At 34.3% G+C, this 20031-nt stretch overlaps 1 protein-coding gene across 1 annotated transcript in view; it reads left to right on the forward strand.

Annotated features, from left to right (window-relative positions):
• Positions 1-20031, forward strand: part of Atet (ABC transporter expressed in trachea) — a 24070-nt gene continuing 4039 nt past the window's right edge. Inside the window, exons 1-8 of the mRNA XM_066389769.1 lie at positions 1-211; positions 15090-15280; positions 15783-15925; positions 15980-16133; positions 16484-16698; positions 17000-17148; positions 17203-17413; positions 19256-19504. Of these exons, the coding sequence (XP_066245866.1) occupies positions 15132-15280; positions 15783-15925; positions 15980-16133; positions 16484-16698; positions 17000-17148; positions 17203-17413; positions 19256-19504 (1270 nt within the window). The 5' untranslated portion in view covers positions 1-211; positions 15090-15131. The remainder of the gene's footprint in view (positions 212-15089; positions 15281-15782; positions 15926-15979; positions 16134-16483; positions 16699-16999; positions 17149-17202; positions 17414-19255; positions 19505-20031) is intronic.

Here is a 20031-nt window from a genome sequence, read left to right on the forward strand (position 1 = left end):
TTGACGTAGAAAGACCGAGCTTGAAATCCGAAATTGCCGTCTAAAAGCAGCATTTTCCTCCGCAGGAAACAGACAAATCGTAGCAGGACAGTTCGTTTCTGTAACTATACTCGGTTCCCATTTTTAGCAGTGTACGGTAGTACTTTACGAGCGAAACTGGCCCATTTGCTCCGGTTTTTAAGGACAATCTTCCTTTACAGGACGTCAGTAGGTAAGGTAATTTTTTAAAATTGATTTCCTGCGGTTGTCATTTAGTTTTTTGGATTAGAGACCATGGATGCGGTTGTCACTTTTGCCCCCTCTAACAAATTGATTTTTATTTGGGTCACTGGTGATTGTAGCGCTAGGGGCAACGCTGTTGTTATCCTACAACAATAAACAGCGGACTTGGTGTGCAATTAAAATTTTTAGTGATGTCAGACACATTTTTACACTCCCTCATTACACGCAAATGCACAATTTGTGAGGAGAAAACTATCGTTGCATTCGACTATGATCAGCCACCAGCCGAAACCAAATCTGTTTTACCTAACTGGTAGCTCTTTGTTGTTGAGTATTGACTTTCACGATTATTCTGCAAAAATTCCAGTGGAAGGTATACGCATGCAACAGTAATAGAAGCTCATAATGATGGATGTAATTTCCTGCAATCTGAGGAAAAATACTGTGTTGTCATTAAACAGCGATTTCGTAGTTGTTTTTAAGAATGTTTGCAACATTTTTGAACACGTTGTTTCTTGCTAAAAGGACCTCCGAAAATCGCTTATGCGAACTAGTCACACTGCAAATTCAAATTACAGCACCGTTTTCCCAAGACCCATTCAAAATCGTCAAATATACAGGGTGTTTTAGAGTAAGTCTGCCAACTGCTTACTATAGATCCTTGTGTCCGAAATGAGAAAAAAGTACATATGAATACGGGTCTGTTTTAGCGCCCTATCTGAAATACCGGGTGATAAAAAATAATTATTAAAAAAAAATTTTTGTAAATATTTTTATGAAAATTAGGGAGCGTAAAATAGGTGTAGATGCACATCTTTTAAGGGGAAAACGATGTTTTTAATTTCACCAGTAGCATCCCCATTGATGCGATCTTGAACATTTTAAACGAAAAATATGATACGCCACTGGTTCAAAAAAATAGAGATCATTTTCTGAATGCTTCATATTTCTGTGAAAAAAGGTCTCTCAAATATTTTTCATAACGTTAACCGTTTTCTCGGAAAAAACATTATTTGCGAACTAATATTAAAACTAGAAAATTAAATTAGACGTGTTATATGTAGATTGTGTGGTACATTACATTATATGTTACACATAAAAGAACAATTAAAAAAGGTGTTAAGAATGCCTTCCACCTGCAAGAATGCATGCCTCGGCTTTTTTCGCATACTATCGCGCACTAGTTGAAAAATTCCTAGTGTATTTTTCATTGTGTTTCACGAATGAATTATGCGATTTTTCAGTTGCAGTTTGTTGCGTTTTATTTTTTCCATAAAAACGGTTAATGTTATGAAAAATATCAAGAGACCTTTTTTTCACAGATATGCGAAGCATGCAAAAAATTACTTATACTTTTTTTAAAACCAGTGACGTATCATATTTTTCGTTTAAAACATTCAACGTCACATCAATAGGGACGCCACTGGTTAAACTAAAAATATTTTTTATCTTTAAGCGGCGCGTCTCTACGCCTATTTTATGCTCTCCAATTTTTATTAAAATATTTAATGCCGGAACAGACTTATTAGGAAAACACTAAAAAAATTATAATTTTTGATCACCCTGTATTTCAGACGCGAGACATGTCCGTATCAACTTTATACCTTATTTTGGTTACAGGAAAATACAGTAAGCAGTTGGCAGATTTATTCTGAAACATCCTGTATAAACAATATGCCCCAGTACCTACTATAGTACACTTAAGGCGCTATCACAACATCGTTTCAGTAGTCTGGTAAAGTTCATCAATAGGAATAATTTTATATATTTTTAAACCAGATTTCTCCTCAAGTTGCGTAGATATTTCAGAGCGAACACTAGAGAAAATCAAAACGTATACCTTCTTTTCTGTAAATTTTTGGAAATAATTCAGACTTTTTTGAGGTGTTATTTTTCCCTGTAATTCTTAGGGTCTGTGCAGATAAGTACATGAAATCTAAGTCCATGTGGCTCTTCTATTGATCCTGGATATCTCAGTTGAGATCCTGGAGTGCGAAAAGCATTTTTAGGGGCCTTTATTTCACAACAACCTGAAAATTGCAAAAAATAAGTATACATATAACTCTGTATCTCAGAAACTAAAAGAGATTCTGTAAAAATTATGTAAGGTTACAAAATGCATCGAGGTGATTAGTTCGAGTTATTTTTTGATTCAGTTGTTCCACATGTTCCCGAGATATCGGCATTTAAAGTTTTAAAACTGACAAAAAGTAGGGACCTGCCCGTCTCCGGAAATTGAGAACATTTTGGGAATTTTTTATGTGACTCTGCCGCTATCATAGAGCGTTTTGTATATTCATATTTAAGTTTGAGAAAAGACACTCTTAGGGCACTTAGCTCGAATTACTAGACTCGAAAGTTACTCTTTGATCGCTTTGTCTCATTATTTATGTGAATTACTCGTTTCTCGTAAATGTCTTTTACCATGTATGTATATTATTGTTCGATATCAATAAACATTTGCCATACCTGGAAAGGTTGTTAGCTTATTTGTTTATATGAAGCAGTGACTGAGACCGCAAATTCAAGGTGGTTCGGACATGAGTACCAAGCCCACGGTTACTTTAGCGGGGTATTTTGTAAATACCGAATCCCGATAAACATCCTCGGAAAAATCAGTTATCTAGGTACTGATATGAAGTGTAACAGCCCTAAAAACCTTATATGCTGAGTATCAATTACATGGTTGTTTTTCAAGTTGCGGCACGAATAAGGCCGCAAACTCTTCCGCTAGCAAAAAATTCCAAAACTGCTTTATTATCTTTCTATATTTCACATGTTTTGATAGCTAAATTTATTATAAATAGCAAATATTGATTTTGCAGCCATAAAAACTTCAGCGACGAAAGTGATTTCGACGATGAGCTAGTAGGAAAGAAATAAATGAATGTGGTAAAAAGTGAGGACATAACAAAGAAGGGAAGTAGAATCTAAAGACACGACGCAAATAAGAATTGTAGACATATATATTACAAAAACACAACTCTAAATAATAATAATATGCTTTTGATGTCTATGGTATCTGGAATGAGGTGACCCCCCCCCCCCCCCCCTCTGCCTACGGGAGAGTAAAAAGACATTTTTTGACAATAACAATAATAATATTAATATTAATGATAATAAATGAACTTGGCTTTGTCCCGTCTACTAGAGAGAAGTTACCAGAACACCAAGCTGCGATTTACCTGCGCTACCCTGGGTTAAAAATAATAACACAGGTGGCCGGGAGGTTTTGTCTAGCGGCTGTGGGGTGTTACGTCCCCAACGAACCGAGTTAGCTAAGCTGCCCGGGGGTAAATGATGAGGTAAGCCAAGCTATAGGCTGTGGGAATTTGAGTTATTGATGAACTTGGCCTTTGGCGTTGAACTTTTGACGGTCCGTTGATGATAGTCATCATCGCCAACATCAAACTGCGAAATCTTTTCAACTTTTCGATGTACACATTCCAAAGGTGAGATCAAAATTTATTAAATCTGAGTAAAATTCTGTTAACGGCAAATAAAATTTGTGTTCCGATCTAGGGCGGAACAACTATTTATTCACTAAAAAAAAACTTCAAATGACGGATTTAAGTAAATAGGTTTGCGTATTCTTCGAACACCACCCAAACGTAGTGAATAAATTTTTCAAATAAAAATATTTCGTTGAAAATGGATATTCTTATTACGCACGTATAAGAGTATTTATTTTCAACAAGATACACTGATTGATAATATTTGGGAACGCATATTTCTATCAACAACTGAATAGAATATTGCTATATTGCGTGACAATTCATGTGATTTCGCTTATTTATCAATGTTTAATGCTAGATAAATTTTAACAAAATCCAGATTTGAGAAAGAGAATAAGAATACTTTGGTAGGTCCAGGTAAAAGTCATGAGTTTTATATGATATCCTATTCAATTTTGATATATTAGGAGTTCATTGTGCAACGCGTTGGAGCGCTCTAAGCAACGCTTAGTTCATTAGTGTTAAAAAAATCAATTCACTGACACTATGTAGGAAAGCTCATTATGTTTTCCAGAATCAAGTGTTACGGAAATTTAATTATTATTTTCCATAATAATATGTTCAAAGTTAAATAAAATTTTCCGCAGCCGGAAAAAGCAATGAAGCAGGGTAATTTTCTCTTTGGGAGAATTGTTATCGGACGGTCACACAACTAAATCGAAAAATGAGGTAAAATACTTGGGAGTAAAAATAGACGAAAAACTGAAATTCGCTAACACGTTCGAAACATAAAAATAAAAATTACCAAACAGACAAAGCATTTTCGGTCGCTGAGGTACGAAGATAAAGGGATGGGTACCTAAACCGTAACGAAAATATTCATAATCCATCTGCAGATCATTGTTAGGCTACGGATATAGACTGAGAGCAAATGCAATGGAAAAACGACAGAATACATACGAACAACAGAACAGACTGCACTAAGATTGATTACAAAGATATGGCACCCCGACAACCCCGGTACACAATCCACCTAACCGATTAATATACGAATGCACACACATAACAAGAATAACTAAAAAACTGCTACAAATTTAAGCAAGATGGGAAGACATTCGTCACAACTGGACCATTCTGAACTCTCTTCTCACTTTTCGGAACCGCGAGAGATAGAACGCTAAGATTAAATGAGGAAAAAGTAGGGTGTTTTACATATTAAAATAGCGCTCTTTTGAAATTTGGACATTTCCAGCATCGAAATCATCGTGACTCTGGAAACCTTAAATAAGGAGTAGCGACCCCGGACGTTTCGTTTAGGACGCTTTTGGCGAAAGCCGTTTGAAAATCTCCAAATAAATTTGTAGTGTTGTTAGGCCTTTATCTCAAAAACTTGGGGAGATATTGCAACTTCCTTTAAGTATATTTTTTGAGTAAATAGTGAAGAGACCAATCTAAGTCAAGAAGAAAAAAGAGATTTTATGTGGGAAAGAGATTTGGATGGATTTTGGATCAACATTTTCAAATTGATTCAACATTGAATTCAAAATTGATTTGGATCAAAATATTGACGACATCACTATTCTCACGAATGATGCGTTTTTGTTTTACGTCAAAGTGTCAAAATTGAAAAACACTCGCATCGTTGCCATTTATAGCGGCAATTGATTGTGCTTATCTTTTTTAAAACAATTTGACACATTCGACGTCGCAATTCCTGTCAATCTCAGCTGTGATTTACGTCAAGGCGTAAGTAAACAATCAACGAAGGTATTGCTGCCATTTACAGCGGTGGTTCATCACGTTTACTTTCATGTTTGGTGAGAAGTTGTACGAAAACCCTCACTAGTATGCAGTAAATATTTCATCGAATTGAGTTCAAGTTCAAAAGACGACCGTTGACATGATAGATTTAAAAATTTACCTAAATGTTCCTTACAAGTATCAATTAGTTGAATTGGTTTAAATTGTCTTAATCGTTGATGAACTAGGGGACATGCCTATTTCGTACAGCGATCCGCCAATTTCCCATCATTATGGCAATCTACAATAATTTAAAAATTAACCGGGTATCAATGACATCAATTATTATGAGTAGATATATTTAAAAAAACGCGGGTGAGAATCACATAATGGGGATGAACGCTTTATAGAAAGGTAATTTGGCCGGAAGGATCATATTGGGTAATCGTAATTTGTTCACTACTCACATAAGCAACATTAGTGTGTTTAATGTTTCCTAACACGCGCTTTGACTATAAACACATAAATAAATAAAACCGAATGTAATAATAATCCCGAAATGTTATTTATCATTTTCGATGGCAATAATTAGCAAACTATTGAAAAGTTTTTAAGTATTATTTACAACCCAAATGTGGCATTAAACGCGGTCTTTCACACGAAGGAGTTGTTTATTTCAGTGTCAGTGCACTCCTTTTTGACGAAATTGAAGAAAAACCCTTAAATGCGTAATGACTCAAAAATCAAACACTGTCTTTAAATCGTAATTAAAGTATTAACCATAGTGAAGGTTTTACTTTTGGCTGTATGCCATGGCAGCTCGATGCATTCAAACGAAAGATCAAAGAAAGAAAAAAGTAAATCCAAAGTTTTTTATTATGATATTTAGATTGATGCATTGTTTTGGCTTTAGAAAATTATGCACTTGAAGGTTAAAAATCAACATAAAAATTCGTGCTTATGGAGTAGTTAGTAGACATGAGAAAATTGCTTTCAATTATCACGTTCTTATCTCACTATTGCTATATTAGTCAAACAAATAGACATGACTACACGTGAGAAACTTACCGCACATTCATACACACAGTAATAATAATAAAAATAATAATAATAATAATAAATAGAACTTAATTTAGCAGTTTATTATCGGTTTCATGTGGGTTCTAACGGGGACATGAATGGTTCAATGGGCGCGTTAACAGAATTTTTATTACTTTTGCGAGGTAGGTAATTGCTACCATAGGCGCACGCCCATTGTTACGCCTATGTTTTTGTCATTGACGTCACGAGTCATCTCCCAATCAAGGCGTAATGGTTTTTTTAAATCAGTCGAAGATATTAATTACCAGTAATGTATTTGCATAAAATATTTGTTGCAATGTTTTATGCTGGTTTATTCCACATTTTTAATGTACTTTTGCCAAAATTCCAATTTTATTCGACCATTTATATAAGGTGTCTTAATTAGTTACATGGTTTGACTATTTTGAGAAATTGCTTATTCATTAGAATATTTATGGGAATTAATATAATTATCTTGGGAGTTTTGTGATTTCATGACTTCAATTGGTATTAATTGTCTTAATTCAGTTGCTCGAGAAGTTAATGTAAAAATAATTTCGGCTAGTAGTTCAAAAGATTTTGATGGTTTAATTAAACATACATAAAGTGTATGATCTTAAGCAATGTAGCGACTTTTATGTGCCAACTACAGTGTGTATAACCTTTAATCGCCATTATTTCCTTACTACTTAAAAACAATAAAATTCGCTCTGCACTAACAAAAAAAAGTGATTTAATTAAATTTCCAAGGACACATGTGTTTCATGTTTAAAGTATACCTTTAGCAGCCTTTAATTGGAATTTTTATTGTTTTTAACACATAAATTACTTTTAGTTTATATATCGGTACAAGTAACAATGGGAATTTAATAGTTAAGTATAAAAAAATTTAATTTACTTAAGTATAAAAGTTAATGTTTTTTTAACGTTTTTACTGTATGTTATTAATAGATATCTGGATTTCTAACTGACTAGCTACAGCAATGTTCAATTGAATTTGTGCATAGTTGAGTCATTTTGTTTAGGCCTATGAGGCTAAAGGTTATCTTTGGAGAGCTAATCAAGTGTATAAAGTAGCTAATATTCGTAATTTTCTTATTTAGCAATTTTCATGTAATGGGGTCAATTCAGATTTATTCCCTGGACCTCGAACTCGTTTAAATTTTAAAATAAGAACATAAATTGAAGCCTCTTTGTTTAACGTTATTGTCTTCAAACGTTTAGTCTCAAAATAAATTATTTTCGTTATGTATCTTATCTGATCGCAGGCCTAGAATTGCAAAGTTTTCACAGGTAGCTTATTTATTTCCAAAACTACTGTTTAATATTTAACTGTACTGAGTGTCCCTTTAACTAAAGTTTATGAGTTATATTTTAGAAACTATCAATGTTAAATACAATTTTTGAATAAAACAAAATTTTCCATTTGCCGTTTTTCGGCCCAATGGAGAAATATGGACTCTGGATACCTTCGTTAAGGTCTCGGAACCTTGGAAAAGCATTTTTCGCAACCTTCATTTTCGGCACCAAAAAATAAGTACCAAAGTTACCCTGCATCTTAAAAACTAAGATTTCACCAAACGAACCTTATTAAACCGAATTACCAATAAAAATAGTTTCTCAGATGAATCCCATCAAATGACTGTGTTAATTGAACCCTAGATCAAAATGGCTCCCCTTTATTTCTAGGCATCTTCTGTAATTTCGTTTTAACTTCCTATAAAGAAATATTTAATATCAAACTTTAACCATTCTGAGAGGGAAATATATTGGTGCTAAAATACCAATACATTTAATCATAATTTTAACGGTCGATGGATCGGCGGGTCTGGTCCGGTGAATTAGCCTGTTAGATCTCCAGATCTTACTCCACCGGATTTTTTTTGTGGGGATATCGCAAAGATCAGGTTTATAAAGAAATATCGACGACACATGAGGACATGATTCTACGAATTACAAATGCTTGTGCTAATATTTCAGAAGACACATTTCGTAAATGTGAAGAGTCCTTTAAAACACGAACAATAAATGCATTGAAGTTCGTGGACACCATTTTTGAACGTCTACTTTAAATATACAAAAAGACATAATACTATACAAAATATACAAAAATTCACGTCTTCACTAATTCTAAAGCAGATATCATCAAACCTTTCGGCATAAGTGAAAGAGAAATTGAATTTTGTTAATTACAATGTTTTCTAGCATGAATCGAAAAAAAATATTTGAGACAGATTTCTCTTATTTTTAACCATATTATTCGAATGTGTAAAAAAATTAAGGTTGCCGTTTGAAATTGCAAAGTTAGCGTCCACCCCGCCCAAATGGAGAGTGGAAGGGAATTAACTTTAGCATTAATACATATTCCTCTCAAAGTTATTAAAATTTGATAATAAACATTTTTTTACATGATGTCCAGTATTCGAGGTACTTCAATATTCCAGGTTAAATGTTACACCCTGTATACTTATTTACGAGTAACTGACGTGGTGGACATGCACAATACTTGTAGTCATAATTAATCAGAAAGGGCAAAACTGATTTGAAATCCAAAACCGAAATTTAATGTCGAAGGGGATCCATTGATGATATCAGCCGCAAACATACGCAATATTAGAAAATCCGTTGTTTATTTCAATAATGGATAATTGTTGATAATTTAAATTTGAGCTTAATTCCTTATATAGTACAGCATCTGGTTCCACAAACTATGAGCCTTCGCGCATGGTACTTATCAAATTTTCAAATTAAAAATCGAAACGGAAATATTCCAGTAAAAATTTAATCGTACAGGAAAAATAAAGACACGCACTTTGACATGGAGTTCGATTTCGCAGGTTATGAGCCTCCTGCACGTAGTACTTTTCAAGAAGTTTCAAATAATAAATCAGAACTGATAAGGTTCTATCGAAAAAATAAAGAACAGGCACACACAATAGCAGTTGTTTCCACAAACTGTGAGTGTCCCGCCCGTGATACCGCGTTAAAACATTTTCCCTTTGTTGAAAAAGACATTTTTTGTCTGTTCTATAAAGACCCTGGTTATGAAATTTATACTCGTAATAAAATTATAATTTGTCCGAGCATTTATGCGTGAATTGCTTGAGAAGTCAACACTTGGGCATTTAATGTCTTTTTAAAAGGTGTTAAATGTGGAATCAAGTATCTTTCACTCTTGCATATTAATGCTCATAATGTTCTTTTCTCATCTCCTCGGATACTAAATAATTCTTCTCATAATTGGTAACTGTTGGTAAAATGAACCATGCAGGGTGTGAGTGACCAGAATGATATACGTTGATAGTATATAAACTATTAGTATATTATACAAGAAATAAAGTGCTTGGTTGAGGTGATTCCGTAACCTCTTACAGACGACGACTAACTATGTCATATTCAAAGAAGTAAAGGGTACATAGAACCCAAAAATAAAAACACAACGTAGCCAGAAAAGAATCAGACATAAACATAAACAATCTCCCTAGACGAAAGGTAATCAATATCAAGTATTTATTACCGAAAATGGGAGACTGTTCCCATAAACCATCTTTAATATTGTGATTTCTAACAGTAACTTCCAAAGGGACCTCCTCAACATAACCCATTCTGAGACAACTCACCTTCAAGTCAAGTAGATGCTTTATCAAATTTCTCCTCAAATTCTAGGCGTTCGGCACATTCCTCCTGGTCAAATGATTCATTCATTCATTTTGTTAAGACATTAACAGCGCCTAACTCTAACGACGCACCATATCAAGTATGACCGTTTCTGCGTTAGCATATAAAAATAATATAGTACTGCTTTGGTATCAATATATTATTGGAAGTGTGTGATGTTAAACCTATACTAGATAGTGTTTTTCCAACATCTTATATTATTGGCTTTCCTGTAAAGAAACTGAAAATGTCTTCCGCTCCAAAACCTCTTCAGATTTCAGGAATTGCTAATATTGTAGTTACGCCATGTCTCATGGAACGGTCCACATATCCATTTTCTTTATTCTCAGCTCTCACAAAAGGTATATTACAAGTATATACACTTCACATATCAACACAACTTCTAAGTAATTTGGTAAACCATATGTTTTACTCTACCGCCGATGTTCACATATTGATTGAAGTTGATTTATACGTATTACTCCCTGCTATTCTCTGGAATCTTTACACTTCGAATAAGTCTTCCTGCTTCGATCAACACTTATTTGGGTTGGATTATTGCTAAAGTTATTCCTCAGTATTGCTATTAAGTGCCAATTTTTCAGACACTTTTTGTCAGTGAATAATACCTCTCAAAATTCCCTGTGATGATCTAATCAAAAACTTGAAAAATTTTGTGCAAGATTTTGGAAAGTACTAATAGATCAGACATTTATTTTTGGACTGTAAGCTAGCTCGTTGAAGATATTTTTTTTTGCTAAAACAATCACAGTTTTGCATAATGGAAGGCTTTTCTTTAGCTCTTGAGAAGAACCTCCAAAACTAGTAGATGCGTTTGCAACTGCTAAGCGACGTTTCTTATCTTTTAAAATAAAAATTTCATAAAAATAAAATTTTGCGTGAGTAATATAAAAACTTTTTGAAGAACAAAGCAATCTCAATCACTGCAGTGATTCTTTATCTCTATTAAATGAGGATGATAAATTTATATATTTTTTACTTGATCATGCAGTTATAAGAAACGATTACAATAAAAATCATGTCTAGTTATTAGGTTGTTTCACAGGAAATGTCCGATTTTAAGTCTTAACTTTTCTTCCGCCTTTTTTTGCATCAAGACTTTTTTCTAGTTATGCTCCAAATATATCGTTTCAAATCTGAGAGTGTGCTGTTTCTTATCTGATATTTTTTGTGGGATTGTGTACAGTTCTGACACATTTTTGGACCGATCATTCTACCGACCGATCAGTCTAACATGTATCCAAGAGATTTTCACGTCTTGTATGAGTGAAAAAGTGGACATAACGCCGTAGAAGCTGCCCGAAATATTAACTATGCGTTTGGGGAGGGTTCTGCAAATGAACGCACCATTCGTCGCTGGTATGCCAAATTCGAATCTGGAGACGAGAGCCTGGAAATTGAAGACCGTGGTAAACCAAAGAGTGCCCTGAATGATGAAGTTTCGCAGGTGCTGGTTGAGGCAAATCCCCGCCAAACAGTCCGAGAACTTTCAGAAGAGCTAAACGTTAGCATCGCGACAATTTCTCGGCACCTAAAGCTGATTGGGAAAGTAAAGAAGATGGATAAGTGGGTCCTGCACGAGCTTAATGAACGGCAGAAAATTTGAAATTCTCTGCTGATCCGAAACGACAGAGACCCGTTTTTGGATCGCATTGAAACGTGCGACGAAAAATGGATGCTGTATGACAACAGACGACGCTCTGCACAATGGTTAGATGCCGATGAGAATCCAAAACACATGCCTAAACCGAGTTTGCACCCAAAAAAGACGATGGTTACTGTATGGTGGTCAATGGGGGGCGTAATCCATTACAACTTCTTAAAACCGTGTGAAACCATTACTGCAGAGAAATACTGTGCCGAACTTACCGAAATGCATCGAAAGTTGTCTGTTAAGCAACCGTCATTAGTCAATAGAAAGGGGCCAATCCTTCTTCATGACAACGCGCGACCACATGTTTCGCAAAGAACCGTGAAAAAGCTCAGAGAAATGGAGTACGAAACACTACCACACCACCATATTCGCCGGACTTGTCACCGACGGATTATCACTTTTTTAAACACCTAGACAACTTCCTCGCCGGAAAACGGCACCTTGATCAAGCCACTATAGAAAGTGCCTTTAAGGAGTTTATTCAAAGTAGAAGCAATGATTTTTATGAAAATGGAATTGTCGCTAAATGGCAAAAATGTGCAGATTGTAATGGTGCATATTTCGATGAAATATAATAATTTTTGAAAAAGTTATAGTCTCTTAAAAGTCACGAGTAAAATCGGACATTTCATGTGAAACAACCTAATATTTATGCCTCATATAAAGTCCAATCAGGTATATCATTGCATGATAAAACTCAAAGGTTATTAATTGATATTCTTTGTCGCATCCGATTTTTTAACCGTGTCATCACATGATATTAAAAACATGTAGCGACAAATTAGATTCGATTCTAATCATTATTTTCTCCGAAATATTCTTTGGAGAGATACTCTAGAGGAATTCTGTCGTTACGTTGAACTCAGCATGATTGCTTATGGGACTAATTGTGCCCTATTTTTAGCTACGAAGGTTAGTAAAGAGATTCGGTTACAAAATTCCTTTGAATTTTCCCTTGCAATATGTGGATAACACTCTGAGTTAACCTGACACTTATGGAGAACTTCAATATTTATACAATTATCTTAATATTAATAACCTTTTGAATGGGCATAACGTTCGATTGCATAAATAGGTATCCCGTGTTCAATTGGATTTATGTACAGAAATTAATGAACCTCACAATGAGTCTGACATGAAAGTCGATGTTTCAAATAGAGTGCTAAGTTTAAAATGAAATTTTAACGATGACAACTTTCTATTTCTATTCCTGATAATATTTTTCAAAGTATTACTACAAAACGGAAAATAGCTCCGCGAACAACACAATGTTTTAATTCTTTGGGATTTTTCTTCATACTCGCTCTTTCATACTTGTTTCTGGTGAGTTGCTTAAGCAACAGCTTTGAGTATCTAATATTTACTGGAACACCCATCACCTACTGGCTAATCTAAATTTTAAAATCCTCATGTATCTTTTTCGTAATAAACATATTTTAGTATCGATTTACATGGATTTGCAGATGCCGGTGTAAAAGTATATACAGTGTGCCACACTTAACTTGGAATATCGAAATATTGCGATTACTAGGCATCCTATAAAGAAATATTTAATATCAAACTTTAATCATTCTGAGAGGGAAATGTATTGGTGCTAAAGGACCAATACATTTAATCGTAACTTTAACGGTCAATGGATCGGCAGGTCTGGTCCGATGAATTAGCCTGCTAGATCTCCAGAGCTTACTTCACTGGATTTTTTTTTTGTGGAGATTTATCAAAAATCAGGTTTATAAAGAAATACCAACCTCACATAACGACATGATTCTACGAATTACAAATGCTTGTGCCAATATTTCAGAATATGGCGAATATGTAGATGCGAAGTCGTTTAAAACACGGATAAATAAGTGCATTGAAGTTCGGAGACATCATTTTGAACATTTACTTTAAATAAAAGCTATGTAAAAATTCACGTTTTCATTAATTCTAAAACAGATATTATCAAACCTTTCAGTAAATCATAACCGAAAAAGAAATTGAATTTCGTGAATTACAATGTTTTCTAGCATGAATAGCAAAAAATGTTTTGGAAAAATGTTTCTTATTTTTAACCGCATTGTCCAAATTCCAAAAAAAAATTGAGGTTATCATTTGAAATTTCAAAGTTAACGTTCACCTTTCCCACATGGGGAATGGAGGGGAATTAACTTTAGGACTGTTACATTTCCCTCTCAGAGTTATTAACGCTTATACTAACCATTTCTTTATAGGACGCCTAGTAGTCCAGATATTTCGATATTTTAGGTGAAATGTTGCGCACTGTATATTGTGGGTATGCTTGAAATTTCTACAAAAGGACGGTACGACTTTTAATTTTTTTAAAATTAGTTTCTTAAAGGTAGAAGGTGGCTCCCTTAAAAGTGATCACTTTTCCTCGATTTGAATTGCGTGCTATATGTTTAATATATATGTATATTGTATCAAATCTCCGCATGAATAGATAATGATTATGATTGTATGATCATAATGAAAATCAATACCAAGTCCAAGAGGAACTTTGACTAAATTAAATAGACGTTTCGAAAGTAAATAATTAATTTACATCATAACTATAGGCGGACGTTCGATAGATTTGAGTTAATCTGTTCGAAATTACATTTCTGTACTGCATTTCGTACAAAAATTAAAGATACGAAAAATCAAAATTTTAAAATTTATTAGTGGGGAGTTTCGCGAAATCGGGTCTGATTGGTCCTGCTCGATTTATATTTGGATCGTTCTTTTTTCACATATTTATACATTTGCCAGTTTTTACATTCAAAACTTTTGCTTCCATCGAATTTTATGGAGTTTTTATTTTTCAACGAATTGCCATTTTTGATGTAAAATTTGAATACATATGTGATAATTTTTGGCAAATATCCAAAAATACCTTGGAATTTGTACTTCGAATTCCTCAACACATTGATTACGTACTTGGTTGTCAAGGATTCTTACTACAAATTTGCACTTTAAATTGCAGTTTATCGAAACATCCACGAGGCAATAATTCTGAAAACCTGCCAATAGTTTTACGTCTGTATATAATTCCCTTTTCATTGATTACTTTAACAACCTCCTTACTAGTTTGACCGCATATCTTTAATTTCAACTGGTTTCATAATGACGTATAACCGAGTTTAAGTGTGTTTCACCGCACATGTGTCTGAGTTTTCATTGTCACCTCTAATCTTTAAAGTTAATTAAATTTAAAAAATAAAGCATGCACATAAAAATCTCGAGTGGTGACAAGTATTCAGTAACTCTGAGACATTTAACTGATTAATCGATTTCAGAGTATCTATTAGTCTGGTCTGGATGCCTTTTTTCATGACACGATGGCTGGAGATCATCAAGTTAACATCACGCTGCCCACTGTAGAGTCTGAAGACCGGGAATGTGTAGTCTACAATGCCAGAACTGGGGCTGTCTATTCGCCTCCTGGACCTAAAGAACTTGAATCTCTTAACAATGCTTCTGTTTCTAGGTAAGATTACTTATTTTGTATTAAATATTATCAGATCTGACCAATTTCTGATAATGAAAGGACGTGTATTGGAGGATTTTTTTTAAGTTAAATATTAGGTTTACGTCGATTATAATTTAGAGTTGCAAAAGCCGGATACAAATGTTATCGTGGACTTCGACCCATTTCTTAGTATAATTACGCTTAAAAAGAGTAATTGTCATGATATAACCGCTTTTTAATCGCACATTTTATGTGCAACAAAACACATGTATTACTACATAGGCATCCTTTTGTTCTGCGCGAAATTTACATTTCAATCATTATGTAATCCAATGTTGTTTTTTGTTCTTTTTAAGTTCACATGTACTCACACAATGAATAATTGCTAATAATGATTCAAAGGGTAAAGTTCGAGATTAAAAACGTTAGTGCATGTGTCCTCACCTATCTCGTATTTGCACCGGTGTTTCATAACATGTTAAGAGTAAATTTAATGAACATCAATTGTTGTTTCTTGTAGTGGCTCTCAATCAAATCTCTGCAACGGTTCCTCAATAAAAACAAACACCCTTCGCAAAGTACCAAACGGCAGCTCATCAAAGAAACCGAATATCACCCTTAATCATCTCTCCAAACGACCCCCTGTCGACATTCAATTTATAGGTAAGTAGGTCGGATGCCAATTAGACACTTTTCATTAAGTTTTTTCTCCCTTAGATCTGAAATATTCGGTGTCGGAAGGATGTAGGAGGGGATACAAGACGATCCTGAAGGGTGTCAATGGCAAATTTAAATCGGGCGAGCTGACTGGGATCATGGGGCCTTCGGGGGCTGGCAAAAGCACCTTGATGAATATCCTGGCTGGATACAAGTAAGTTCAGTTTTGTCGTAAAAATCGTTATCGATTTTTATAGGAAAGAACGATTGTTTCTCAAATAGTGCTCGACAATATCTGGGGCTCGTGGAAAATTATTATTGAGTGACCTTATTTCTAAATGGTAATGAATGCTTTTCCTATCAGACAAGAGTGCTAGTACTAGCTACCTGTCTGAATAAGCTTTCCTTGGAATTACTGTACATCTAAATTTGTTTGACGGTTCTTTTACTATTTTCCAAACTAACCCTTTAAAAATTTCCTTCTAAGGAGTTGTAAATATAAATTTCTTCACTCATTTTTGCCTTAGAAATTCCTACTTCACTGTTTTTTTTTACTTTTTTCAGGATATCAAATTTAGAAGGCTCAATTCTAATAAATGGCAAAGAAAGAAACCAGAGACGGTTTAGGAAAATGTCCTGCTACATAATGCAGGACGACTGCCTCTCGCCTCATTTAACGGTTTTGGAAGCCATGACGGTTTCTGCAAATCTGAAAATAGGAAAAATGGTGCCCAATTCCGAAAAGAAAGCCATCATTAACGAAGTGATGGAGATTTTAGGTATGTTTGTTTAGCAATGTTCAGATTGTGAATCTCTGGGTTACATATCGCTTAAAAATTTAAATTATCGTGATCAATAATGTGTTCAAGGATATTTTCCCTATACAGAAATAAATGATTTCCGGTTGTAGTCTAACTGGGTTATTGAAAAGAACAATGTACACAAGTTAACAATTAAACCTTGGTGTTATATTTGGACAACAATAAAGAAAGAAATACTTTGTTCTGTTTGGATAAAATAACCTTTCTATGATTAAAATTCATCTACCAGCAATTTGCATTGTTTTTCTTGCTTCATCAGGTCTTCAGGACTGTTTAAATACCGCATCGGTGTGCCTATCAGGGGGCCAAAGAAAAAGACTGTCAATAGCTCTAGAGCTCGTCAATAACCCCCCCGTAATGTTTTTTGACGAGCCGACAAGTGGATTAGACAGTTCTTCATGTTTTCAAGTAAAATTGCAAAAATAACTTAACAAAGAAAATAATTACAACGTTTTTCTACAGTGTCTTTGTCTGCTGAAAACCCTCGCCAGAGGCGGCAGAACGATTATCTGCACGATCCATCAGCCTTCAGCAAGATTATTCGAAATGTTCGATAATCTGTATATGTTGGCCGAAGGACAGTGCATATATAAGGGTCCTGTGACGAATTTGGTGCCCTTCTTGTCCAGCATGGGCTTGAATTGTCCGAGTTATCACAATCCGGCCGATTATGGTAAGTAAATACCGTACAAAAACCAAAATCTTGGTGGTTGGTGGAGGTACCTCTTTGTACTTAAGCGATTTTGTAACAGGATCGACTTACCTTTGCTGGTTATACAAATATACAAAATAAGCTTATAGCTAAAAGCGTCCTTTGGTTTTTAATTCGCTGGATGTCGTCACGCAAGCACGCCATGTACATTAATATTATGGGTTTGCCCATTGGGAAACAGATTTTACTGGAACAGGGGAAAAATTTAACATGTAAAAACACGTTTCTGGTTTTTACTAAATTGAGTTCAATATGTCACTGTTTTTAAGTGATTTTTGAGCTTTATAATAATAATAAATCAGTTTAACAATCAACGAAACCACATTTCAATAGTCTATTCTAGATCCTATTATATTATCCCTATACATTAAAGCATATTTTCTGTCCTTCCCCAAAGAGCAGTATCTATATTGATTAAAGCTTCATTAATAATTATGTACCACAACTATTAATTAACATATTTTCTTCGAGCAACACGTTTCCATTGAAGAATCGTAGGTGTAACCCTCCTACTTGTCTCTGAATCTGCATTTAGCTCTCTCCTGAGGTTCTCTTGTAACTCTTCATCCTCAGCGAACTGCAATAGGGCAAAAGTCAATGTCTCTGTGTCTCTATGTAAAAGGGATGTCTCAAATCCTGCTGCAAGGAAAACGAAATATTGTGCGATAGGTCGTTTCCCGAGAGCTGTAATTCAATTTTGTTGTATGAGAGCTCAATCTTTTGAATGAAGTCTTGGCCCAATTTGTATTTTTCTTCTCTGGTTTCTATAGTTTTCCTAAAAATTCTCTAAAAAGTGCCTAACTCCAATAGCATACTTTCTGACACTTAAATTGGCAAGAGGGTCTTTGGTACTACTAGAGGCAACCAAAATCTGGTAATAGAAGCTATAAATATTGTTTGTTCACAGTTTCTGAAATCCGTATCAGATAAGGAAATTACGCTCCATCCGAAAAGTACAGCTCCCAATAACATCAGTAGTAAATTTTTCCGGGATGTCTGATTTTACATGGCCTTTTTTGAGTCTTCAGTTTTTTCCAGGATAGTCTAAAATATAATTTTAATCTTTCCAGTCATAAATTTCGGGATTAAACTTGCCTGGTTTTCCTCCGCAACTTCCCTTCGATATTGATCAAATTCATCGAAGTTACTACTTTGGACTGATGAAATACATCTCAATTCATGATCGTGAAATCTTTGATTAGCATTGCTTTGATCAGTTGAGTATCCAGAGGTACGTAGACTGACTTTCAAATAAAATGCAGACCTCCATGAAGATTACTGATTTTTATGTTTTTTGTAGTGTTTTAAAGTTTATTCTCGTGGAGAGATTTTATGAGTGAAACCATTTTTGAAACAACCGAAGAAGGATTCATCGTTTAAATTTGGCATATTTGGAAGGTACTAATGACAACTATAAGAAAAAAGATCAACCACATTTTGATGAGAAATTATTTAGTATAGATTTTTTTTAATCATTCTATACCAAATGAGTTGGGCTCATAAACGAAGTAATGCAAAACAACGTAATTAAATCAAGTTCGTTAAAGTTGATGGTTAAATAATATATTATAGATTTAACCTTTGAATGTTTGTTTTGTACATATAATGTTACACAATATTTGTCTATTTAAAGCAAACGGTGTAAATAAATTAATGTCAATAAAAAGAAGACATCTTTAAGGTAGTAAAATATAGAAAATGTTTCTTTCGTCCTATCCTACAATGAGAATTGTAAAGTACCCAAATTTAAAACCCAAACCCAATTTAACATGTTTTTTTACATACTCTTTTCTTTCTTTTTAGTAATGGAGGTTGCCTGTGGAGAACACGGAGACTACGTGCAAAAACTGGTGGTTGCAGTAAATGCTGGACGATGTAACACTGTCTTGTCTAAAGCTCTGGAAGCCACTGGACAAAAAATAATTTCCAATGACATTGCGAAGGAAACTACGCAGTTAAAACCAAATGGGGAATGTTTGGCATTGCACCCCAGTGGGCCTCCACCCAATAATGGTGCCCTTGCCCCACCCACTTGCACAACCTCCTTATTGGGTACGTTAAGAAAAAAAATTAAAATTAAAATAATGAGTTTGTGACTTTTTGTGCGTTGGCAATTTGTCTGAACAATTATGTGTAACGTGATAATATCACTCTTCACATAAGTAATAATATTTGTGGGAACCATGTGATGTTACTCTCTCCCCCTTTGTTCCACTCTAAAGCCATTGGGCGTGGAGTAACAAGTGGATTATTGACAGCAGACATATCTCTTGGCTGTGAATGCTGAACACTTAGTTAGCGATAGCATCTGCATTTCTTTTTATTGAATTCCAAAGCTCCAATTGATTCATGTATTAATTCAATATCTCTAACCCTCTTATGATGTTCAGGATTTGTAACTAAATTTTCATTTTCTTCAAAAGCTGTAAAATTTTCAAAAATTATACCCTTCTTCAAAAAACTTAAAGAAATTTCTTTAAAATTTAATTTAGATACTGTTATTAACTTATCTGTGTCTCTCCCTTTTCTTGATTATATTCTATTTCCAAACTAATAAATTATGTTAAATGTCCTTTGTC

This window comes from Euwallacea similis, chromosome 4 (genome assembly GCF_039881205.1).
Source record: "Euwallacea similis isolate ESF13 chromosome 4, ESF131.1, whole genome shotgun sequence".
NCBI classification, from domain to species: domain Eukaryota; kingdom Metazoa; phylum Arthropoda; class Insecta; order Coleoptera; family Curculionidae; genus Euwallacea; species Euwallacea similis.